At 42.0% G+C, this 26,058-nt stretch overlaps 2 protein-coding genes across 2 annotated transcripts in view; one reads left to right on the top strand and one right to left on the bottom strand.

Annotated features, from left to right (window-relative positions):
* LOC118340978 (synaptotagmin-14-like) overlaps positions 1-5,698 on the top strand; it is a 17,566-nt gene extending 11,868 nt beyond the window's left edge. The window contains 6 exon segments of the mRNA XM_035679145.1: positions 490-749; positions 2,172-2,609; positions 3,496-3,676; positions 4,091-4,147; positions 5,328-5,515; positions 5,517-5,698. Of these exon segments, the coding sequence (XP_035535038.1) occupies positions 490-749; positions 2,172-2,609; positions 3,496-3,676; positions 4,091-4,147; positions 5,328-5,515; positions 5,517-5,651 (1,259 nt within the window). The 3' untranslated portion in view covers positions 5,652-5,698.
* A 2,390-nt stretch (positions 5,699-8,088) lies between these two features.
* Positions 8,089-26,058, bottom strand: part of extl3 (exostosin-like glycosyltransferase 3) — a 32,675-nt gene continuing 14,705 nt past the window's right edge. Inside the window, exons 2-6 of the mRNA XM_035678496.1 lie at positions 15,819-18,434; positions 13,967-14,094; positions 12,572-12,716; positions 12,318-12,446; positions 8,089-11,293 (exon numbers count right to left, since the gene is read on the bottom strand). Of these exons, the coding sequence (XP_035534389.1) occupies positions 11,084-11,293; positions 12,318-12,446; positions 12,572-12,716; positions 13,967-14,094; positions 15,819-17,954 (2,748 nt within the window). The 5' untranslated portion in view covers positions 17,955-18,434 and the 3' untranslated portion in view covers positions 8,089-11,083. The remainder of the gene's footprint in view (positions 11,294-12,317; positions 12,447-12,571; positions 12,717-13,966; positions 14,095-15,818; positions 18,435-26,058) is intronic.

Genomic DNA, 26,058 nt, shown 5'->3' on the forward strand with positions numbered 1-26,058 from the left:
AAGCACCTCTGAAGTCCACTGATTAACACATGTAGATCTTGTTTGATTAAAGCATCATTTTTTGTTGATGCTGGCGGCCCCTGTGGACAAAAGCGGTAGTGTTTCCCCCACCTGTTTAATTGATTTAAAGGGGAATCCGATCTAGTCCAACCCAGTGGCACGCATTAAGAATAACTATATAGAAATCTTATTGCTGATAGTCTTGTTTGATTATGTAGGTCATATAAAGGCATCAGTATTAAATTGAGAACTTGCCAAGATGCCAAGTTTTTTGTGGCTGAATCTTTACATGAAATGGCATCTTGAAACCTCTTGAAACATACTTTTTGAAAAAAAAACTTTCAAATGGACTCACCTGTGGATCGGCACGGTTTAAGAGGTCAACTCGACTCTGTGGTAAACTGTATGTTGCATACATAATAAGTATCCCTGCAGTCTCCAGTAGCACACCTTTCATATCACATTACTCCTCCTGTATCCCTCCTGTAGCCAACAGCATCCAGACAATAAAGAAAGATTCCTCCCTCAATGAGCACAAGCCTCCTCCGTACCAGGACGAGGGCTCGGCGGCGCTCGTGTCCTCTCGTTCCCGCTCGGAGCGAGGGGTCAAAAGGGGGTCGTCCCCACAGCGCTGCGACAGCCCCCGGTGCTCCAGTGAGGCCAGTGTGGACCAGGACACTGAGAGCTACCTCAACAAAGGCTGTGAGGAGGACATACCCAGTGACAGCACCGCTGTGCTGGGACCAGAGGTGAGATCAAAGCTACTGTATGTTCCCTCTTCTGTGTCCTCCAGCAGCCCATAACAATTGTTTTTATTGTGTAAAAATATATATATTATATTTTATACCTGCCCTGTAATTCCCCATAACTATAGTACAAAAAGTCATCATTATTACCAGTTAATTAGGCATTTACTACTGTAACTAGATAACTTGTTCACTGTAATAATGTTACTTCCATAACAGTGTCAGTAACAGGTCATCTAAACATAAGGATTGCTTATTTTTTACCTGAATCCATAAAAATACTGACTTAAACTTAAAGGAGGACTCATAAACGACAAATAGAATCAGGCAGCTTCACTTCACATAAGGTTTATTTGTATTAATACAGAATAGAGTCAAGATCAACTGAACTAAACGGTCTCATAATCTAATACTTTTCCTTCTGACAGTGGTCTACCTGATCAGACAGTATCATGAGATTAACAGTATCATGAAATTTGATATGAGATATACATTTTTGGTCACGTCTGGGGCTCATGACGACTTCCCTGTTTGTGTAATGAATATATCATCTATTGTTCTGGGACATTCCTCCCAGGTCATCCTGACACAGCCACACACTGATTCAGATTCAGAGATACTCTTTTGTTTTCTTTCCCTCCGCTTATAGCTGCAGCCCATAAAATATGGGCCACCAAGGGGAAAACCATCTGGATTTACACACACACACACACACACACACACAGAGGGCTGATTGTAGTTGTTTAGGAGAAAAACAAATTTAGCTGCATTGTTGCAGTTTCCACTGGTCCTACAAAATATGCCTCATAAGGATCATTATATCTGTTTATTTTAAAAAAATAAATCAGATAATTTATTGGGGATTATTTGGAACATTAAAAAACTGTTGAAAATCTGATTCTAATTGGACTCTAAAAATAACGTTTGCCGCAAAACACAGCTTAATAATTTATTGTTTTGTCAGTTAACTTCAGGGGTTTCCAGAAGTCCATTTGCATTTCCCCCCCATTTTTCACTTTTCAGACCTGTCTATGTCATAAAAAGTCGTAACCGAAGTAGTCTTGCAGCAACACACAATTTATGAATGTGTGGGGGAATAAATCTGGGTGAAAACGATTCTAAACTGATTTTTTTTTCTGTTCTATTTGTTTGTTGAGAAAATCAGTAAACGCTTTAGACATACAATCAGTGCCAGAAAGCTAATAGAAAAAATAAATGGTATTGTTTTATATGACTTGCATATCACCTCGTCTTTGACCCAAGTCTGCTGGGACATAAAACATCAATTATTTAATACTATGCAGCAACAGCAGGAAGTTGATGAAGGCTAATAAGTTACAACACTTCAGATTCCTTCCTCTTTAACACTCTCTATCTCTTTCCATCCACTATTCCTCTGACGATTCTCCCTTTTCTTCCCTTCAGGACGGCTCTGGTCCTCAGCTCCCTACGGCCTACGAGCCAGAGGCACTCGGCAAATACGGCACCCTGGACGTCGCCTTCGAGTACGACTCCAGCGAGCAGTATCTGGCTGTCACGGTAACCGCGGCGACAGACATTCCTGCTCTTAAACAGACGGGAAACATCGCGTGGCAGGTCCACCTGGTCCTGCTGCCCACCAAGAAGCAACGGGCCAAGACCGGCGTGCAGAAGGGCCCGTGTCCTGTCTTCACGGAAACTTTCAAGTTTTCCAGGGTGGAACAGGAGGCCCTGGGGGACTACGCCGTTCGCTTCCGCCTGTACAGCATCAGGCGGATGAAAAAGGAGAAGGTCCTGGGAGAGAAGGTGTTCTACCTGACTAAGCTCAACCTGCAGGGCAAGATCGCTCTACCTGTCACCCTGGAGCCGGGCTCTGAACTTACCGTGAGAACACTTTGTGAATTTCTGTCTTGCACTGTGCATAGTTTCACCTGAGGCAGTGGGACGATAAACAATATGAACTCTAGAGCTGTTTTATTCAACAGCAGATAGGTCTGGAGCTTCATATAAGGACTATTTTAAGATTACTGATTAATCCTCTTCTTATTTTCTTAATTGACCAACTCATTTTTTGGCCTATAAAACTATAAAAAAGTGAAAAATACCCAAGGTGACATCTACATATGTCTTGTTTGGTTCAACCAACAGTTCAAACCCCAATAATATTCAATTTACCCTAATGTAAGACCAGAAAGTGCAGAAGATTCCTTACATTTAAGTAAGTGGAACAAGCAAATGTTGGTCATTTTTGCTTAAAAAGTAATATTTGGAAGTAGACCAAAGTATTGAACAAATTAAAACTTTGACCTAATGATGGCACTTGATGTAAAATCAGAGGACTACCAAAGTTATTATAATTCATCTTGAGGGGAACATGTATGTAGCACATTTCATGGCAATTCATATTTTAAAGATGTTTTACTCAATGCCACGAATGTCAACCTCATGATGACGCTAGAGGAAAAGTCAGAGGATCACCAAAATCAGTAGGGTTCATCCTGTGGGGACCAAGAACATCTGTACATAATCTCATGACAATCCATCTCAACTAATAGTAGTAGAGATATTTCTGTCTGAACTAAAGTTTTGTACTGGAGCCATGGTGCTAACGTGGCTAAAGAGTTCTTTGTGAAATTTGGTGGCCTGATTGTCTGAGGTGAAGGCCAAACGATCTTGGAATGCCTTCTTCTTTCTAGCTTTGTAGTTGGTACAAACTCTAAAAATCTCCCTCTCTTCTTTAAATAACTGCCCGTGTGTTTCATCTCACCAGGGTTGCGGCTCTCTGGTGAGTGTGTCTCGCAGCGCGGGAGCTCTGTCCTACCGCTCCACTGAAGACTCATCCTTGCCAGAGATCCTCCTGGGTCTCATTTACAACTCTGCCACGGGACAGTTATCTGCTGAGGTCATCCAGGGAAGCCACTTCAAAACCACAGCGTCCGATAAACCCGTCAGTACGTACAAAAGCTTCCATGTTGAACTGTTTTAATTATTTGGGTTTTTCGTGCCAGCTTGGAATGAGGTGCTGAATGACAGCGTAAATCTTCCTTCCAATGAAATTCGCCCTTGTAATGGGCCTTCCCTAAAGTGTGCTGATACTCTCGGCAATTGTTTTGGCAATAACAGATGGGCAAGAGTCCCAGCAGCATGTTACGAAAACAAATGGTGCGCCATTACATTTAAATGTCTCCTGGCAACAGCACCGGCTTTTTAATAACCTAAGTGATTAAAGCCATAATGCTGAAGCCATTGCCGAGTTCCCATGAAGGGCTGACGTTTTGGTGTGTATCACAATCTTTAAAGTGCTCACTCTGACTGCTTCCTCTCTTTCTTCTTTCCAACCTTGTGTGCCGTGGTGTGTGCCACAGATGGTCTGTTCTGTTGTATAAAGCACTTTGTTGGGGGGCAGCTTTATATCATGAGAGGTAAGTCAGCAGCAAAGAACTTACAAGTAATCTTTTGGTATTCAGTGTTTTATTCACGATTATTTTCACTGTCGATTAATCGGTTAGTTGTTTGGTCCATTAAATGTCAGAAAATGGTGAAAAGCGTTGATCACTGTTCCCCAAAGGCCCAAGATGATGATCAGATATTCAGTTCACTGTCATAGAGGACTAAAGAAACCTGAAAACACTCACATTTGATGAATTGAATACTTGACAACTGACTGATTAATCGACTAATCGTGGGAGCTCCAATTTGTATGGTATAGTTTAAGGTCCAAACCCAAAACTCCACATATTTGGGTCCCTGGACGAAGTTCTAGCAGTGTGTAAATAAACAAGAAAACACTTCTAGCACATAATCCTCCAAATATTTGTTTTTACTCACTAGGTCTGGTTGATTGAAATTTCATAACATATTTTCTCTCCACCTCTTGTGGGATTGTGGGAATGTTCTGATTTTATTTGTCCTGTTTATGATGCTCTCAGCACCAAAAAAAAAAAACATTTTATCCTTTAACTCTTTAAAGGAACAGCTTTGGGGTAGTCATTTTGGAAAATATGCGTATTTGACTTCTTGCTGGGAGGCAGATGAGAACATCGATGCCACTTTGATCTCTGTACAATATTCATGAAGCTGGAGCCTGGAGACTCTTAGCTTAGCATAAAGACTGTAAACAGGAAACAGCTAGCCTGGCTGTCCAATGAAAAAGAAAAAGATCTTGACCACCACCTCTAAAGTTCACACAGCGTTTGACACATTTTTATGGGAGGTAATGTTTTTGTATTGATTAAACAAATGTTAATTTGAGAGCTTTATTGGAGCCAATAGGCAGATATTTATTTTTATCTCTTTGGGAATAGTTTTAAGACCCTTTCAAAAGTTTTTTTTAATGCTGTAATCACCACAAATATTATGGCTAAATACCAATAGAGGTAATTGAAGAAAACATTTTTTTTCCCATATACTTTTTTTGTAAACTGAGCCTTTAAAAACACACATTCTAATTCTGGTTTACTTCCATACATTAACTCTGCTTTTAAAGTTAAATGATTGAGCCCAAGAAGACAAGCCTCTGCTGCAGTTTGTAATGGTTGTTGCAGTACTGACGTGCCACCACTTGATGGCATTCTCTCACCGCTCTGCCACACCTCCTTTCAGACACCTACGTGAAGCTGACCATGCTGGACTCCAAAGGGAAAGAGATGTCCAAGTGCAAGACGGCCGTATGCCGCGGCCAGCCCAACCCCACCTACAAGGAGACGTTCGTGTTCCAGGTGGCGCTCTTCCAGCTGTCCGAGGTGTCGCTGGTGCTGACGGTGTTCTGCCGCCGGAGCAGCATGAGGCCCAGGNNCCAGGGAGAGGCTGGGCTGGGTCTCCCTGGGCCTCAACAGCTCCAGCGAGGAGCAGCAGGCCCACTGGACAGAGATGAAAGAGGCGGAGGGACAGCAGGTCTGCCACTGGCACACACTTACTGACACATAGGAGGAAGATTTATGAATACTGAACTTACTTAAAAACAGCATTCCCTGGACAGTCAAAGTGGATTGTTGATGTTGTTGTTGTGTGTTGTGTGTGTGTTGTCGTCGTGGTGTGTGGTGGTGTGTTGTTGTTGTGTGTGTGTGTGTGTGCTGCGTACAGGTGTGAGGACAGGCATGGGTTCCCAGTCTTCACTGCCAGAGACTGCATGATACCCTTTAATCTGCCACTTTTCTCTGAGGCAGACATACTTTATTGATGGAAGCGTAAGCTCCAGCTGCAGCCTCTTTAGTCTGGCAACGGCAGACTGAAAATTAATGACATTATAATCACCGAACTAACCAAGAGCAGAAGGATACGGTTTGTTTTCCAGTAATCCTGCCTACAGCAAGATTTGCATGTACACTAACTGTTTACAGGACAATGTTAAGACACTTGCATTTTTTTTCTGTCTTTGAATCTTGGACCAAAGAGCTCGGTCCACGACTAAGCAGACTCCTCCCTGTTTCTTCTGGGCTTCTCTGGACTTCAGCTGCCACCAGCATACCAGACATTTCTCTATCAGTCATAGCCATTGACAAAAGAGAAAGGCAATGAAAAGACTGTTACAAAGAGCCTACAACATGCTGCAACTATGCCTACAAGCTATGCTTTGTACAGTTTGTTTACATGCACATGACATTATGCAAAAGATTCATTCATTCGTTTCCGCTTTTATCTTTTTGGGATTATCAGTCAAATGGTTTACCAGTTTTATGGGTGTCTCTCTGGGCTATGTGTTATACAAAGACATATCTTTTTTTTTTTTTTCATTGTGGTCTTGCATAACTCAGTACACTATGCATCTGACACCACTTTAAACGAGAGGAATGAAATTCTGTCTCGCGCTCGCTGAGTCTCTTACAGAATTGGACACAGCTCTGCATGCCACTGGTATCAAAGAGCAGCTTCCCCTTCCTGTGTAATACAGATTGAGCCTCTTTCACCATTCAGCCTTCTGACAACTCAGCCATGTTCATTCATGTAGAAACACGGTGCTTCCCGCTGAGGAGGAATATGCAAAAGCCTGCGCAGTCCAATAAACCTGGTTGTTTCTGTGAGGCAGTGCGGCTGACAACCTCGGCTGTGTTCACTGTAAAGTGAGTTGGAGCGGCAAAAAAACGAAATTACAGAAAAAAAGGTAAATCATATTTTCTCATTACAAGGGGATAGAAGATGTATTATTAAATAAAGGCTAAAATAAATGAAAACATTGTCCAGAGCTGTGAGAAATCTGGTTCTACCTGTACGGTCCTCATCTGGAACAAAGCCAATATTTAACCCTCATCTGAGGAGAAAAACTGAGTCAGAAAATCCCCCCAAAAAACTACACAGCCACACCCGTGTTTCAATAAAAAAAAAAAAAAGTGACACCCTCTCTTCCTCGCTCTCTCTGCTGGCTGAAGCTGAGGGGTGTGGGATGCATATTTTTTTTTCTTGTCTCACTGATGTCAGAGCTGAACCCCTCCTCTGGGTTTGGGGTGCTTAAACCACACCTCGTCTCTTCAGTTCTCCAGCACGGCCAAAGTTCTACTAAAGTCAAAATGTATTCATTATAAAATGAATGAAAACCAGATGTTCAACATTCCTGACAGATAAACAATTGGCTTTTGGATGCAGAAAGGGGGAATAACAGCCACTAGAGGATTTTCTTTTTTGGCTTGCATTTTGGTATAAGTACAATTTGTGTATAAACCAGCATTATAACTATTGAAGGAATAGTTCGACACATTGGGAAATACACTTGTTTGCTTCCCCTCAATGCAACTTTCATATCTGTGTGTATGAAGCTACTGACAGCAGCAGCTTGGCATGAAGACAGTCTGCCTAACAAACACTGTTAAAGCTCACTCATTAACACACTGCGTCTCATTTGTTGTTTTACATTTTAGTTGTTGTTCAAATGAAATAATTTATTGTTATAAGGGGGTTATGGACTAGTTATTGGTTGGGACCAGATGGGACCAGTAACTTCCTGAAATCTCGGCTGGTTGCCTAGCAACCTGTCATGTCCAGGAAACAGTCCGGCCCATAAGCCCCTGTAAAACCGCAAATTGCTTTGGATAAATGAAACACACGAGATGTATAACATGTTGATTAGTGAGCTTTAGAGGTGCTTTAGAGGTGCTTCCTTTGGATGGAATCAGACCAGCCATTTCCCCTTATTTTAAGTCTTAATGCTAAGCTATCTAGTTAGCCGCTGCTGCATTTTTACCTGACAGACATGAGTGGTATTAAATTAGCTAATTTGCTAAGAAAGCAAATAAGCCTATTTCTCAAAAGGTCGAACAATTTCCTTAAAGTTCTGATTCATTGTTATTTTAAGGCATCATCATATCGTCAAAGTGCAGGAACGTGTTCTGTAAAGGTGGGAAAAAAAAGAATGAGGCCATAAGTCACAAAATGTTTTAACAATGTTGAGAGTTTTTATTTCCATTTATCTGGCCTTCAATGGTTTGTTTGATGCTGTCATCAGTCTGGTACAGCTCAAGCAGCGTTGCAAGTGGCTGGAGCCTCGCCCACAGTTGCGGGTCTGCCCCAGGAGCACAGAGTTTCACAACAACTTACACCTAGCAGAGCGACTGCGGCCTTCCAACAAAATGTATCCTGCTCTAGGCCATGGAAAACCAGCTGTGCCACGGACCATAGAGGGGGGAGGGGGGGAGCCAGGGACTGGAGGTATGGGAGGTTCCAAAATACCAGCCGACCCCATCTAACACTATGCCCCGAGGACAGGTTGACAGTCAGCCAGGTAATTACGAGGCCCTTGGAGCGCCAATAGAAGTGTTCAGATGTGACGAGGCGGGTTAGGAGCCAGGCCTGGGTTTTTCAAGTCTGCTGCAGCAGAAGAGTCAATTTGGATTTGTTTTAGCTATGTTGCTGTTTTACACCAGAGTAATTAGGAATCTGGCTCTTCCTTTATCCCTTTTAGCTAAACATGCCCAATCAAATATTTTTATATTGCACTGGAGGGGGCAGAGAGTAGTACCAGCCACCTGGAGCAGGTCGGGATTTGGCTTCAAAAGAAACTTTACTCCGCGTCCAGTGATTGCTGCAGAGGCTCAGTTTATGACATTCTACTACAACTCAACCTTTCTGAGAACCAGGTCATCTCGCCATCTATAAAACACATTTGCCTGCCTGAGTGCTGCTCTCAGGTCAGTTAACTCCCCCCTTAAGCGTTCAGTGGCACAAGCTAGTTTTCCTTGGCAATGAAATAAGCAGAAGGCTCAATCAAGTTGGGATCTCTTTGCGATTAGGAATAATAAAGTACAATGTCTTGTCATTTTATTGAATGTGTCATTATCAGTTTAAAAAAAATCTTTTTTAATAATATATTCAATAAATATACAGGAACCATGGACTTATGAGAGTGTTTGTTTCATAAAAGCATCCTCACAGAAACTACTTTGGGGGAAAAAGTCCTAAACTTATCTCAATCCATTTTTCAAAGGGATCATTTTAGGTTAATCTTTTGTTCAGATTAAAGGAATTAAGTCTGACAAGGTCAAATAAAGGACTTTGGGTTTATAATACATGATGGGAAGGGCTTCCAATGGATTGACTCCTGGTAAAGTACCATGCAGTTTGGATATGGGCGTACCAGACTGCATCCCTTTAGCAATCATTCACACTGTGCACCCTGAAACTTATACTGTAAAGCAGCAGACGTCGTACCTATTTGGCAAAGAAAACATTCATCAAGCAATGGTAAAAAAAAAAAACAACAAAGTGAAACCAATATGGCGACACTGTAAAGTGACGTTTTTCTCTTACCTGGGAAAGTTTCTATACAGGAAGGTGACATGAACATGGCAGAACATATCTAGTACTTCAATAATTCTATTGCAAAGTCAGAACTGGCAATATATTAAAGGGAATAGTTCAAAAGTCAGGGAATATGATTATTTGCTCTATGGTGGAAAACATCTTGTATTTGTTGAATATGAGGCTGACCATTACAGCCTGCAGCCAGTTAGCTTAGCACAAAAACTGGAAACAGGGAAACTGTTGTTTTATATATCATGTGTTGATCAGTGAGCCTAGCTTCGTAGATTACCTTTACAGAGCCAAGCTAGTTGCTTTCACTTGTAAGCAGTCTTTATGCTAAGCTAAGCTTAGCTAAGCGGCTTCAGCTTCATATTTAATGGACAGATCCTCCAGAAAGCAAAAACAACATTTCTTCCCCAAACTGTCAAACTATTCCCTTTAAAGCTAAAATTACAATAAATTTACCGTAATCCTAATAGTACAATTAACGTCACTGAAGACTTTCTTTATAATTACAACCTGAATTTGACATTCAAACCTATTTTTGTTGATTTTGGCAGATGTGGTTCTTGACTTTGTTGCACTTCAGTAAGGGACATTGTAACCGTTGATTGGTTAATATTATTACATTTAAACCGGACTACTTTAACCTCGGACCAATTTTACAAACATTAGTAAACACCCTATAGCATAAAAAACAGGCCATTTCACACTTTTCAAAGAGTCCGGATCTTGTAAGCATAACAAAATGACAAAATGGTGGCTGGTTTTCATGACAAATTCGAGGCATTATGGTGACCGTTGAAGTGAATTCCTTCTTGAACACGTAACACTATTAAACGTGATTGAGCCAACCTGTTTTAACTCTTCAGTCGAGGTCCTGTCTCATTCTCAGACGAACAAGTCCGTGTTTGATCTCCCACAGGCAGAGCTTCTGGAAAATGTTCGTTCAACATAGAGATTTACACATTTAAACGTTATTTAAAAAAGAAAGACTGTTCAATAAAATACTTCTGACCATCAGTGCTTCTCTCACGTACATGTACAAGAAGTACAGTTTGTAAGTGTAAAATGGAAAACACACACAAAAAAAGCGCAGTGACAGCCGTGTGCCGATGCCACGTTTGCTCTCCCGGCTGAAACTGTCAACAGGCTGCTGGGAGACGCAGCCCGACATCTGTCAGTGATTCAGTAACCGGTAGCTCCGTTGTCAGGTAGGGTTTATCGTGGGAGAGTTTCTGTACACTGTGTACAACCGCCTCTCTTTCCTCAGCAGGCCGTCAAGAGGTGCAAATGACATCTGTAGTGGTTGATGAGCATGATTGAAGAACATGAAAAAGGAGTAGTGACAACCACTGAAAAGGCTCGTTTTGTTGGCAGTGGTCCCTTTCAGCTTCCACTCTTCAAATTTTCAGTAGAGTTGTGGATTAGACCACAAGCCAACAGCTCTTAAGGTTAACTTGTCTATCCCCCCCGGGAAAAATCCTAACCCAAAACGTTCCTTCTGTGCTTTTATCTGGCAGTCCATCCATCCATCTTTACCCACTGAGAGCTGCTGTTCTTTTAAATACTTCCAGTCCTTCAATCCTCTCCGCTTTTGGCTCTTTGCTGGGCCGCTCAGCCCGATGCTAGATGAACTTGAAGCACTTGGTCTTGTCGTGGGGTAAACGAGTCTTAAAAAGCACGGAGTCCACGCGGAACTGCGTGTACAGCAGCGGCATGTAGCCGTACACCTTGACGAAGAAGTTGATGCACTTGTGGCGCTCATGGAAATGCGAGTCATCGTGTGAAAGGGCCTGAGGGCAGCCGGGGCAGCGGAAAGTCCAACGAGACGTTACCTAACACACACACACACACACACAGAGAGAGAAAGAGAGAGACTATGTGATATTTGTTATTTGTGCATGCGATCCAAGTGTGTTTTAGGAATTAAATACTGAATAAATAAAACCCTTTTTTAAAAAAAAAAAAAAAAAAAAAAAAATCAGCTTCAGTTCATGTTCAAAGTCAGCTGTTTCAACTCAACTCAGGCAGCCAACCTTCGCTTAATTAGCTCACCGGGTAGAGCTGATGTCAGTTATCATTCAGCCCTCAAAATCATCCGTTATTGATTAGAAATGAGAATTAGTCTGCCAGTCTAAAATCAGACTCATTGCTTTAAAAAGTAAGTGGTAAATGTGTAAAACTTTTATCGTGTACCTGTGAACTGCATATGTGCAGCGCAGCAGGGGATGGGGCTTAGCGAATAGTCAATTAATAAAAGGAAAAACATCCCCAAAGTCTGAATGTTGTTAATTCAGCATCAGTGATGCATAAAAAGTATTTTTTTTTTTAATTTATTTATTTTTTTTTTTTACTAAAAAGAGAAATAGTTTCTCACCATTTAGGACTCCACACTCAAACTTGCCCCAAATTCATTATTCACAAGACTTACTCCTCGCAGTGAATTGCCATCATGAAATGCACTCCATCAAAGCCGTCCTTAATTCCCCTCTGAAACACCCTGAATATTAACACCCCACTAAATCAAAAAGAACTTAAACTGAGGGCTGCAATGGCATTTCTGTTCCAACAGCTTCCCTGGCCTGATTGCTATAATTATTTGTCTAGCCATAAATATGCACTCTGGTAATAAATGTTCTTCCAATAAAAATCCAGAGGAAAAAATAAATAAAAAAATCAGACATAACACACCAATTCGATCTTGTGTTTTTGATTTATCATTTGTGGGGGAATATTGGACATGTCAGTTTGAGTAATGACAAGGCTAAGTGGGCAAAAATATAAATACACTGGGGCCTGAGGGAGATACAGAAGTTTGTGTATGCTGAGCACAGCCGGACTGCGTGCTCTGTCACTGACCTTGATGGGTGGTTTGCGGGTGATATGAGAGACCAGGAAGTTCATGGCGATGTCCTCGCAGTTTATGTACTCATCCACCATGTCCCTGATGGCCTGGGGCATCACGTAGGAGTATAGATAGGCATAGTACTACAAAAAACACGAGCACACGGGGGAACACATGAATGACATGGCTAATGAGATGGTAAATAGATGTATTTTAGCTGAATTTTTTAGGGAGGGGGTGGGAGATGATAGGGAGTACAAGATCTGACCTTGTGGAAGAAAGCAGCTCCTGTCAGGACCATGGAGAGCTCACAGGAGTAGTTGGAGTTGTAGAGCCAGGACTGGTGGTTGACGTCCCACGCGTGATACCTCCCAGGGAAACCCACGATGCGATCTCTGGCCTCGCGCCAAACTCTGTGAGACGCCACCAAACGAAGTCAGCAGAATTCCTCATTTTCAATCAATTATATAAGACTGACTGGGCAGAATTAATAAATGTTTTGTGGTTATGGGACTTTTTTTTTATGGTCATCAGTTAGGTTTCCAAGTGTCTGTGTGTGCATATGCCATCCGTTTGCATCCATCTGTTTCAATTTGTGACAACCATTTGCCTCTTGGGAGTAATTAAGTAACCATTTTGTATGAGTGTATGACAGTTTTCTAAAGATGTTTAAAACTAAAATGTCACTCTTGGCTCATATTTACGCATACTGCTGCCCAGTCACTGCTAGAAAGTCTTGGACCACACAAAAAGTATCTGATTAGAAACTTGGAATTCTTTCTACAGACACAGTCGATGCAACAAATCTCAAAGAGCCATCGAATGTCTTGAGTGAGCTCATGTGAGACCACTGCTACGTCTATCACAGTCAGCTGCTGCGTAGTGTTTCCTCTTTGGCGAGAGTGGAGGTGAGGAAACATTCCTGGGTAATTCTGGGGGAGTTTGAGAAAATTCATGGCAAATGACCCGATACACACACACGCACATACACACACACAGCCAGTTGTGGCCTGCCTGAACAAGCTGCTACAGTTGTAGACAAGTCTCAGAGAGGGAGGGGTGGTGCACAAAAATAACATAACAGCGTATTTGATCATTTAATTGGTTTAAACATGGCCTTCACGTTCAGCTTATCTGAGTACAGTATTAGCAAATGAATCATAAATACAAGGCACTGACAGCATGTTTCCCTTTAATTTTCTCCGGTCCAGTCTGTAGTGGTTGGTTCACTTTCTCTGTCTAATTCAGTGTTTTCAGGAATGTGACGCTTCTGCATTTTTACATCTCGTTGGAGACAAAGCTTTTCCTTCTATTTTACTGCATTTTCACAGACAGCAAAAGCAATTATATCTGAGGTTGCAACTTCTTATTATTAAACTTTCCAAAGAATTATAAGTTGTCAAGCCAAGAGAGTGCCATTAAAAAGGTGAGTATTAGTAGGAAAACAAGTATTTTATATTTGTAGTAGAGACCTGATTTCACTTTGACATTAAAGTGTATTAATCACTGCAAAAATAATCCACATTAAATCCACTTTGATTCAGTGTTGTAAGACAATAAAACATGACGATGTCTTTTTACAGACACTGTAAGATACCAAAAGTAATGACTAACAACCAGATTTTGTCTATATGACCTCTTGCATTCTGCCACCATCACTGACCTGAACCCGAACATGATCTCATCGTGGCGGAGATGAGCGTCATCGTCAATCGACAGTATGGCCTCGGTCTCCACTGCGTCCCAGGGAAGGAAGCGGTTGTTCAGGCTGTTCTTTTCTGTTCGGACAACCTGCGGGCGTAAGGCAAGATCCTGCTTAGCATGAACCTTTCTGTCAGGCACTTCACATGCAACTACTCACAGCAACGCGATTTAGTATAGTTGAGTACATTTTGAGTAAAGCTACACAACATTTTATACTTCTACCTGACCTATATAAACCTGCACTAACTGATTTTTTTGGCCACTTGGGGGCAGCAAAAAACAAACTCAACACTGGCATATCATCTACCACTTTTTAAGCTGATGTGGTGAACTTGTTAGCAAACAGATTTACAGGAAATGCAAAGCAACATTAGCATTTATTTCACTTTGTTTCTTTTATTTTGCAAATACAAGTCCAATTAGCTCTGTTGTGTTCCCCACCAACTCCTGAGGGAAATATCTGTCTTAAAGTGCTCCACTATGTTAACCAGCTAATCGCCAACTACTGGTTTGGTGCAAGGTCAGGTAGCGTACAGAGAGTTTTTGGATTAATCAGTCCACCGTACCTGGCATTTCTGGATGATTGGCATCAGTCGATGTCTATGCTCACAAGGCTAATAAATACAGTCTGCAAACAGATCTGTGGGCAGCCTTGTCAGTGTTTGAGTTGGTTAGCACTCCCCCTTGTGAGTTCTGGGAAGGTGGTGAAAACCTTTATTGGCTAGCAATAAATATATGGTATAAAGTATAGAATATTGTAGTTAAGTGTCTTCTGACATAGTGTACCATGCTTTTTCTTAAATGCCACACTCAATAGTCTACACGTTTTTCTTTTTCATTAACTGATAACAATTCCATCTAAAACAACATGTTACTCGCTAAGATAACCATGCATATTAGATTGTAATGTGCATGGAATAATGGAAATATATATTACTTTCCTTTGTTTTTATATCAGCATTATAAATATATCGGCCATAGAGCACCCTGCTCTATAAATATCGGCATCAGCTATTGAAAAACTCAATAGGTTAATAAAAGGTTGACCACCAGTTTTTTTTTCTGCTGAATACAGCGACCTTCTGTGGTTGAGGACGACCCTCGTGAGAGCAGTGAGAGAGAGTCAAAATGTAAAGTCATGAGGCGGAAAACCAAAATAATGAGCAGAAAGATGTTAAAAACACTCCGTAAAGTGAGGGAAATTCTCTGTGCAAGCAACCCTTTTTTACATGCTCATTAATTTGATCCTTTGCTATGATATAAATACTGCCTATCGCACACATGGTTTAATGTGCTTTTTATGTTGCCATACGATCACATTCATGTGCCATATTCAAACAGTAAACATATAAGCTTGTTCAATATTAGTACCAGGTAAGACTCTTCTAGCACTGACTACAAGTCCAATTCATTAGTTCCTCTCTCACAGCTTACCACATGTCCAAAAAGTCTCTGTCACAAACTAATGGCGTGAATATGAAACACACGAATATTTTATTTTTCAGGATTAATTCAAAAGCAGAAATTTTATTATTCATGGCCGTCAGACTTCTTCTTATCCTTTTAGTAAAGCTTCTGGTAATTTGTATGGACTCCTGCAGAGTTTCAAAGAGGCACTGATCCAAAACAGCTCAATGTTAAGCAACTTAAGCAAACTTTGCACCACCTCTGACACATGGGAAATGTTGCAGGTTACAGGTTACTTTTTTGCATTTCAAAGAGACAGGATACTTTACTAAAGAAAGCAATACCATTTAGGTGAACATGTGTATATTTGTTGGATTAGAGGATTCTTATGAAGGAGCACTCACCACAATCGGCAGGCCGATGTCTGGCCATAGTAGGTCATCTGAAGGAGGCTTGGGCGAGTTCCACACCACCACGACCTTGTTGAGGTACGGCAGTCCATTCAACCTCTCCAGAGAGTTCATCAGCACCTCCTCCCTCTCGTATGTCAGCATGACCACGGTGAATTGTTCCCTTGGCACGTTCCCTCCTAAGGCTGCCTGAAACTCCTTCCCCGAGCCCCCAGTACCACCACCAATAGGCCTGAAACCAGTACCTGAGCCGAGGAATTTGGCTTCAGAGGGCAACACAGGGTCCAGAGGAGTGTGAGGAAACAGATGGAAAGGACCTGGGGCCCGGTTCCATGCCCTATAGGTGTCTGCAGCTGTGTATGTGAAATTGCGGAGAAAGCGTGGAGAGGCGTAGGGGGGCTCTGTCTCGACAGGACCCAAATCCAGGTCGCCGTTGTCAGCCAGGTTGGCGTCAGTACCTGCCAGTTTCCCTGCTTTGTGAGGAATCTCGTGGGCGGGCTCTTCTTTGATGGGTGCAGCAGGAACCTGGATGCTGGTTCTGATGCTGGCTAGGAGGGTGTTAAGAACATTCTCCGAGGTGGAGAAGTAGGTCTCCCACAGAAAGCGGCCCTGCCGCCTCATAGCTAGCATGTCATTGTCTGATAGGCTGCGCAGCAGGAAGTGTAGCTCTGTGACACGAGGCTTGGGGACTATAATGGCGGCTTCACTCCATCGAATGAACTGATGATATGGTAGTCTGGAGTGGTCCCCCAACACGACTGGGATGGTCCCAACCTCGAGGGCTTCAAAGAGCCTCATCCCACAGCCTGCTGAGGCCACCACCTGTCCATCCCCAGGAGCAATCACCAGGGCAAACGTTGAAGCTTTGAGCACCTCCAGCCTGTCCTCTCGCTCTCCACAAAGAGCCCACTCAGTCGGCAAACTTGGCCGCGGGCTCTTGCAGGTGAACTCTACCAGCACCTGATCCAAGTGGCTGTCCTGCACCGCCTTTAAAGTACCGATAATGCGATCGTCGTAATCAGCTGGTGGGTCTCCTTCCATTTCCTCCTCAAAAGACTGAGGGGGCGCCTCCTGTAAGCTGCTCCTCAGTGACTCCACCCTCTCCCCCTGGAAGGTGAAGAGGTATTTCCTCTTTACAGGAACTTGAGGGGGCACTTCCAGAAAGTTTGGTTCTGAGAGGGCATGAACCAGCGGGGAGACAACCAAGTCAAAGCCCTCGCGGTACTGCTGCTCCAAGAAGGTGGACTGAGCGACTGCTGCCCGCCCTGTGCTCACATTATACAGGAAGTTCTGTGTCATGGACTTTCTAGAGAGATGCACCAGTACATGATTGTGTCCATCAGATCTCCAGTAGGGAAGAGCTTTAAGTTGCTTCTCCAGCTCTGAAGGAGATGGCAGTGGGGAGGAGGACTCCTGTAGCTCACCTACCAGCACCAAATACAGACAGGCGATGCTGGGGTTGTCAGTTACATAAATGTTGCTCTTAACTGACGCTGCAAAAGCCTGCTTCACCAGGGGGTCAAGATAGTCCGCCCATTGATAGGAGCCTGTGTCATAGACATAAACAGGAAACCCAGACGTAAGAGGGCAGCGGGCATAGTCGAAGCAGGAGCGCAGGCGGCAGGAGCGCGCAGACTTGGGCGGCGGCAGTCCCGGGTCCTCCTTGTCTGGCAGCAGCCTGACCGGCAATGATAGCTTGGGCTGGTTCTGGGCCATTAGTTCTTTATAGGAATGCTCTGTCTGGCTGATAACATTCTTCAGCTGCAGCAGGTCCTGCTTGGCGCTGTCAATGCTGCGCTTGCATGCCTCGATGCGCAGGTCGAGACGGGCGATCTCGCCGTTGAGCTCCTGCCTCTTGGCCTCCAGTTGCAGCAGCTCCTCGCTGACCGACTCGCGGATTCGGCACAGATCCTGCACGTGTTTGGCCTCGCACAGTTCACCACCAGGCCGCGGCCCAAAGATGCGCTTATCAGGACCCCCAGCTTCATCTATAGTAGTGAGGTAGTAGTGGGCAATGAGTGGGAAGAACACCAGGATGAAGAAGAGCATGAAACTGAGCCAGGTGAGACGCACACGGCGCAACACCCATGGCTGGCCACCGGCACCCACCCCACCACCGTTACGTTGCATTGTTGACTCTCAGTCTGCTCCTTGCCCCATCAAGGAACTGTTGCTATGGGGATCAGCAGCAGCCATGGTACGACCTTGTCAGCAAGGCAGTGGGATGGATACTAAATCATCAAAGCTGGGCTGTAGCTCCGTCCTTCTGAAAAGGTCATCTGAGGCTGTTCCGCTCCTCTTAAGAGTCCTCTGGATATCGCCTCGAGGATCAGCCTCACCTGTATTCTAATATGTACTCTGATGTGTTATAGCCCACACAAACCAATGCCATTTCTATTGCCCAGCTATGCTTACAAATCTATGTCAGAAAACAATCCAGCCTCTGTAGAGGGGTTCCCCTCGATGTGTGATGCAGAGAGGGCATGGCTGCTCACAGGTCAGTGAGATAGCACAGTGGGCTAGTTTCTTCTATCTGGGATGTGCTCATTTTCTGGCCGCTAATCAAATTCCTCTGGAATGGGGCTTCTGAGATCTTCTCAAAACAGGAACCTGAGAGAGAGAATAACAGAGAAATACAATGAGTGATAATGATTAAATAATGGCCTGCAGCAAGATCAAAGTTTAGTAAGAAAGAAAGAGCTGCATTTAATGGACTGTTTGAGGCGGAGCACACAAAAAAAGGTTTTATATATAATCTTTTGCGCCTCTCAGAATTTATGGCTGACAAATTATGTTTCAATGAAATTAAAATATCTTTTAATAAAAACCAAGCTGCATTTAGTAAAGCAAACTCATTAGATATGGCCTACATGCTGGTCACTTTTAGGCTGTGTTCTTTGTCACTACAGACACAAGAGGTGAAAGGCTTGCAGGGCCCGAGGATCCACAGTAACACATTTGTAGCCTGGCTTTCCATAATGAGCCACTTTAAACGTTTCTTTATAAAGCAAGGCTCTGCAGCTCATCCTGTTTTTCACTGCATTCTGTGCATGATTGCCTAGTTCAGGAAAAAAATCATCAGTGTGCTGCAGGAAACCAGGGGGTATCTGTTTCTTTCAATTTCCTCTCTCTCCAAGTCACACAGAAAGAGCACAAAACAGGGGAGAGCCATCACTAGTAAACTCCCCACAGTAGGCGAGCTAACACCTCCAGCAAATCTCATTAAAGGCCTCCTCCTGCATCCCGACCTCATCACAGACTCAAATTACTAAGCATCCCTGATAAAGGTCCATCTCAGAAAGTGATGTGGAATTATCTTCACCCGCTCCGAAGAGAAAAAGGGCTCATGCTTTTACAAAAAGGAAGCGGCTGCACTTTTTTGATGCAGTCTACTGTACTCTTGCCACTTTTATTTCAAAGTTTTCAAGATGTTTTTGAGGCCACTGGAGGTGAGCTTTCTGTATATAGTGCCTTTTGTTTTATCTTAAGATCATTGCAAGAATAACCTCAAACTCCTCTTCCTCTTCAGCTCACTTTCATCCTATGTTAAGAACTGGTTAGAAAATAAAAAGAATGCAAGAAAAATCCAAGACCTCGGGGGGGTTGCATTTTAAGCGTACAGATGTTCTGAAAAGATAGCTCTAGGCTAAAACCCACAGCACTTCAAGTAGCTCCACTTAAACAGGCGAAAACGTCTCTGAAAGATTCTTACATCATGAGCATAATCTAAATTTCAGCACAGATCCGTTTATTTCCATGAGCAGCAGACAGTCTGCTTTCTGAGCTCAAGCTATATCACACCATAGCACAAGTCCCGAGGATGTGAACTGATAGGCCAAGTGCCAAACAGTCCTTATCAAATACATTACTGAACCCACAACACAGAGTGAGCTTAATTAAGCAGTGCAGTTCAGAGTGACACAGTCACAGACACCAGAGGCGAACAGGAATGCAGAGGTGGTGTTTACCTTTTCCCGACATAACAGCTCCTCTTGATAAGGATATTATTCCCTGGGCTAGTGGTGATTTCAAACCTATGTGGTTGTAATGCTTTCATTACTGCATGGTTAGATCACAACATGGACAGATACCATCTTAAAAACAAACATTGGAAAAAGCCATCTTTCATTCAGTTTGAGTCAAGCCATCACTTCTCCCTGCTGCCATCATGTGACTGCCGTTTCTGATGTTTGGAGATTACTGCTCCCCCGACTCTCCTGAAAAACAGCTTCTTGCCATACAGCTGGCGTGTGTGTGTTTGTGTGTGTGCGCCTGTCAAGGACGGGAATGAGGAAAAGTAGTAGCCAATCCTATGACAGGCATGTGATTTCATTTTGCTTAAAATGACAGACATTGTACTGCTACTTGTTTCCTTGTAGCTGCATGTCTGAATGCACCTTAAAGGGACAGTTCAATCAACAAATACATATTTTCCCTCTTCTTCAATATAATGGAACCAGGTGGCATTTGGCTTCTGGTGCTTAAAAGCGCCAAAAAAAAAAAATACATTTGAAAAGCAGACACAAGAGCAGTGTCTACACCCGCCAGCAGTATCACCATGCAATAGGTAGCACTAAGCATGAAGCCACCTGGATACTTCTGCATTTACAATATCACAACATTACAAAGCTACTCACCAGTGGCTGATCTGAATTTTCCAAATGCCAGTTTACGTAAATAAAATAAAATAAATAGCCAGCATCTGTAAGTATTAGATGCGGAAGTGAACGTACAGCGTATTATTAGCACACAAAAGGTGCAGCTACAGTCAAATGAGGAAACAGAAAGAATCCAGGTTAACGTTAGACAACAGGCTCTGGTCCTACAAAGTAACTACAGGCCAGTGGCTTTCGGTGTAGTTAGGAAGGGACATGTACAGTAAAAACCCCCAGGACATGTGAACTTTTGAACGCTGACCCTCATCCTGCTGCTTAGTGATGTGCCTGAGGTGCAGAGTGACCGAGAGGCAACTATCACAACAGTCTGATTAATTGCTGCATGACTGCCAGTGTCACAGGGGTAATGGCAGACAGATGTTGGCAATCGCTGTTGCTAAGCCTAATCTGGAGCCAAAAACATGCTGCTTTAAAGCTCTGCCTGTGGCTGCTTCTGGGGGAAACAGACCAACACACACACGGATAGAAACTAAATCTCAATCTCTTCAGTTGTAGCTTTGTAATCTGCAGAATGTCTTCTCCCCGCTACATTCGGCTTAATCGGACTGCCGTCTGCATGGGAAAAACACAGGAAAGCATTGATCGCTCTGGACTTAGTTTGTGGGGATCAATGATAATGCCATCATTACCTACCACTGAGCTGCGAGGGAGGCGGTTTGCTGTTAAACACCTAAAGGGCTGCCGTTGTAGCCATTTTCACTTGTCGGCAGCACAGGTGTCAGAGCGAGCTATAAAAAAAATATACGGCTGCAGCAGCCAAGTAACAATTATTTTGATGGTGGTGTTACTTCCTCACATATAACTAATCTTTATATTAAAGTGCAAGTATTTTAGTACTCATCCTGAAAATCCAATACAATCCAGACCCTTTTCAGGAGGTCAAAATCCTGCTTTAAAATCAAGTGGTCTGTAGTTTCTCAGGGTAAAAGAGAAGCTAGAAGAACAGCCACCTCGCGGATGACCCAGATAGAAAACCTTTTGCTCCACATGGTGAGCACTGAGCACTGAGCACTGAGCAAGCAATGACTTAGTCAGCAAATTACTGGTCGGGCCTATGAATAACGCAGACTGCTTTAGTCTGGCATTCTGTTAATTTGATTTAGAGGTAAAAGAAAAAAACTGACGAGATGCTTTTAACACAGGCTTTAACATAAATCAAGATGAAGTTCGTAGCTCATGCCAAGGCAAAGAGTAAAGAATGTAATGTTTGCAGGCACTCAGAGATGCATCACGTTGCGATTAATACCAAGCAGGTCTGGGCAAAACATGTTCATCAGAAGTGAAAAAGAATAACAGCAGCAGGTGCTGAGCTCGGGGACAGAAAAGAGAAAGAAGTGGGACGCTGCTTCCAAGTTCTTAGACATTCGAGGGCGAGCTCTTGTATAAATGTTTGAACAGTCTCTCTGCACACTGGCTGTGCTTTCTGAGACAGTCCTGAAATTCCTCTATGAAGGAACAGGAAGCACGGACAGAATTGACATCCAAATATAACAGGTTTTTACTTGACCACAATCAACTCAACTCCTGCCTTTCACCATCTTCCCCCCTCTCATGTGGGGAAGATGGTGAAAGGCAGCAGGAACGGCGTGTGAAGGAGTGAAGGCTGACGTTTCCAGCATATCCTGCAACAAAGTTGAGAGTGAGGGTGTTTGGTGTTTTCTTCCGCCCGCCTATGAGGCTTCTGACTGAGCTTTTGACAGAGAGTGAGACGAATTGAGGGATTTGAGGGCCGACAGAAAGATAACACAGCTTGTATTTTTAATAAGGCCCCAGGCAGCAAGGCTCCAAGAGGTAGCTACTGCAACTGCTGAAATATTAAGAAGATGGATCTTTGATTTTTCTTTTAATGTCTCAAGAAAAAAAAAGACTTCTAATGACAAGACATGACAGAGATTTTCCACGCCCCTTCAAAAGCTCTCTTCCACTGCTTTATCTATGACTCGCGGCGAAATCAATCTGAAAATAAATAATAAACAAAGACAAACTATAATAAAGCAATCTGTAATGTGTCAGACACTCTCCTTCATAAACAATTAGTGTGGTTGGGCTTCTGTTTCCTGGGGCAGCCACAGCAGCACTTTATAGCTAAATGCTCACATCCTCATGCTAACACGCCGACAATGACAATGCAAACATTTTGATGTTTAACAGGTAGAATGTTTAGCGATGGACGGATTAATCGGGCCGATTATCTGGCATTTGGAGATAATGGCCTCGTTAGTGTGGCTGCTGTGGTACGATGTTAGCGTGAAACAGTTTAATTTTAAACCCTGACCTGTACTTTAACTCTCTGGCATCCTGCTGTAAACGTTTGCTTAAACCGTCTTACTTTGGTGTGTGAGGATGGTAACATTTGCCAATTAGTACTTAACACTTAACTACAGCTGAAGGAAATGTCAGTCTTGCAGGTATTGAGACATAAATGTCATGAGTTATTAGAATTCATCCTGAGGTGTATCTGCCAAATGTCAAGGCAATCCTTCCAAAAGCAGTTCAGACATTTGAATAACTAACAACCCTGCTGATTCTCTCTTTAAAAAACGTGCAGAGGTATCATAACTTTCAAAGGGAGAATCTACAGTGTTGCAAATCTTAGGGAAGCAAAAACCATCATTATATTTCAATGAAAAACAAACACTTTGTGGTGGCGGTAGGGAAAAGCCAGTAAGATTCATCCTCTGAGGACCACGAACGTCTCTATATAATTTCATGGCAATTATTTATCCTATTAATAGTCTAATAGACGGCAGAGAAACCATGCTGCTAGCAGGGCTAACATGATACCTGAAAAAAGCTGAGCGCTGAGGGAGTGGCTTGTGAGTCTGTGAGTCTGTGATGGGAAATAGCGTGTGTCCATGTTTGCCACAACTTACAAGCCACAACAGTCTGGAAGTCCAAGGAAAAAGGAAGGACTCCTTCTGCGGTGTTAAAATGTTACATACAATAATACCTGAGTATTTATGTAAAGGCAGCCACTTCCACTGCAGCAGTAGGAAGGTTATATGTGCTGTAGGGATGGGACCACTTATCGTACAGTAAAATCCATAAGAATAATAACTTACTGCTTTTTCTTTCTCCATAAATTCATGTTCTGCCCATGTATTACATTACAGCAGGTGCTGAATAAAAAAAAACAACAACTTTCTTATGGATTTTCCAAACCAGTCAGGGGTGTGAATCAGTACTTGTACAGTCATAACAATCAATAAATAAAAGAAACCAATTGATATAGAAAGACCGAAGATTATGCTGAAACAATTTAAGAATTGATCCAGTTGATAAATGTAAAAACCTCTTCTTACCCTGCTTTTCACAATGTGTGGATTTGCCTGCATGTTTCTTATGGGTTTTGCCCGCAGATTCATTTTGCGTTATATTTATTTGTATTAAAATATTTAATAATATTACAGAATAATTTCATCATTAAGCCAGAAAAATAAAGCCAGCAGTTTGATTGGTAATTAAAATGTTTGTAGTGGCAGCCTTAAGCTGTCCTTTTTAAGAAAAAAACTTCACTGGTTATCTGCTTTTTTCTTAAAAGAGCAGTTAGAGTGCCACTAAAAATCTTGTAAATTACCCAATCAACTGCTGGACTTTATTATTATCTTGCTGAATTGGATGAAATTATTCTGTAATATTATTAAATATTTTAATACAAATAAATATAAGTCACAAATAAATCTGTGGGGTCCAAAACCCAAAAGAAACATGCAGCAAATCCGTACACATTGTGAAAAGCAGGGTAAGAAGAGGTTTTTACATTTATCAACTGGATCAATTCTTAAATTGTTTCAGCATAATCTTCGGTCTTTCTATATCAATTGGTTTCTTTTATTTATTGATTGTTATGACTGTAGCAATACTGACTTCACACACGCCTTACTGTTGTAAAATCCATATAAAGTTTTTTTTTTTTTATCATCACCTTGGCTGTGAATGTATTACTTTATTTTCAAGAACATATTTAGTATTTATTTAGAAATAAAAGTCATAAGTTTTATATTTATTTCTGTATTTGATATATTACTGGTACGATAAGTGGCCCATGCCCTACATAGCATTAACCCTTCCTGACTGCTGGCATGGAAGTTTTGGCTGTATACGATAAGTACTCATTATTTATTTTATGTAACATTTTACACCCGGGCAGGTGAAGTTATTTCATTCTTTTCCATTGACTTCCACTTTTTTGGTCTTTAATTTTTTCAACAGTTACACACTCTATTTCCCTCACAGGAACTCAATACTCACAAATGGTCCACTCCCCATCTCTCATTTTTCAGCTATCATTGGTTAGCCACTACTAGAGCATCATTTCTCTGCACTTCTATTATTACTAATTAAATAATTGATAATAATTTCCATTAAAATATATTATATGATATTTCCTGGTGTTCCCAGTAATGATGAATCTGTAACTTCTTTTCCGCCTTACCGCACCGACAAAAGTGTTTTCTTTCATTGAAATATAATTATGGTTTTTTCTTCCCTTAAATTTTCAACCAGGCTTTATATTCTCCCTTTCTTAAATATAATAATACCTATTACTTTTTTAATATCATATCATCAGCATGCTTTTTATTAATTCAAGATTGTCGAGACTCTTTTGTTAAAGTGATTGCCTTTACATTTTTTCACATATCACTCAGTTTGATATATTCTAAGAAGCTTACTAATTACTAATCTGTTTGTCTCTCATACCTAGCAAGAGCTTACTATTTCCATCAGCTTAGTCTCCAATTATATACTTGTTTAATCTACGTAAATTGGTCAAAATGTTGACTCAGTTGCCTTCACACCACCAAGAATTACCGTTATTGTGAGAAGCAGTGATACTCAGCAGAAATCCGAGAATCAAGCTTATAGACTAGTAACTCAGGGTCACAAAACTGTGTGTTCGTAGATAAAAAAATAAAACATTACAGCTTCTCCCACCAAGCATTCGTCTACCAAGCATCCAAACTACACCATATCTGCAAATTCCATGGATTTAATCCCCTATTTTTTAATTCCCCCATCGCTTAAACAATATTGCTTTCACCTGGTTTGATAAGTCACAAAAAATTTTCCTCTTTCTCTATTTTTATCAATTTTGTCCGGTCTTGTGAAAGTATGGTGTAAGCATGTTGAGATTAATGACAAGAGGCAGACTTAATAATACGCTTACGTGATGCCCACAAAAAAGCCCAACGCTTGCAACATTATTTCAAATATGATAGGACACTGTATGAATTCTGGAGCACAAAATTAATACAAGATTTATGAGGATTAGTCTAGATAGTACCTCTGCTTGTTCCAGATATTGTATGTATATTGCTGTCAGATTCAAGAGACCTAACCACAAGGCCGGTTTCAAAACAGGGAATAATTGAAGAGGATGTTCACCTTGGCTCAGAGAAATTGTAATGGTGTGGTGTTCGTTTGTGACATAAATTTCGGTGTATGTCACTATTTCATGTCAAAAAACATACTTGATTTATTTGAATCTTAACATGATAATAAAAAAAAATCGCTACAAACTCATTACAAACTAGCATTAGTGGGATAAGACAAAAAGT

This window comes from Morone saxatilis, unplaced genomic scaffold, assembly GCF_004916995.1.
Source record: "Morone saxatilis isolate NCDOM2014 unplaced genomic scaffold, NCSU_SB_2.0 Contig7, whole genome shotgun sequence".
In the NCBI taxonomy this organism is placed as follows: Eukaryota; Metazoa; Chordata; class Actinopteri; family Moronidae; genus Morone; species Morone saxatilis.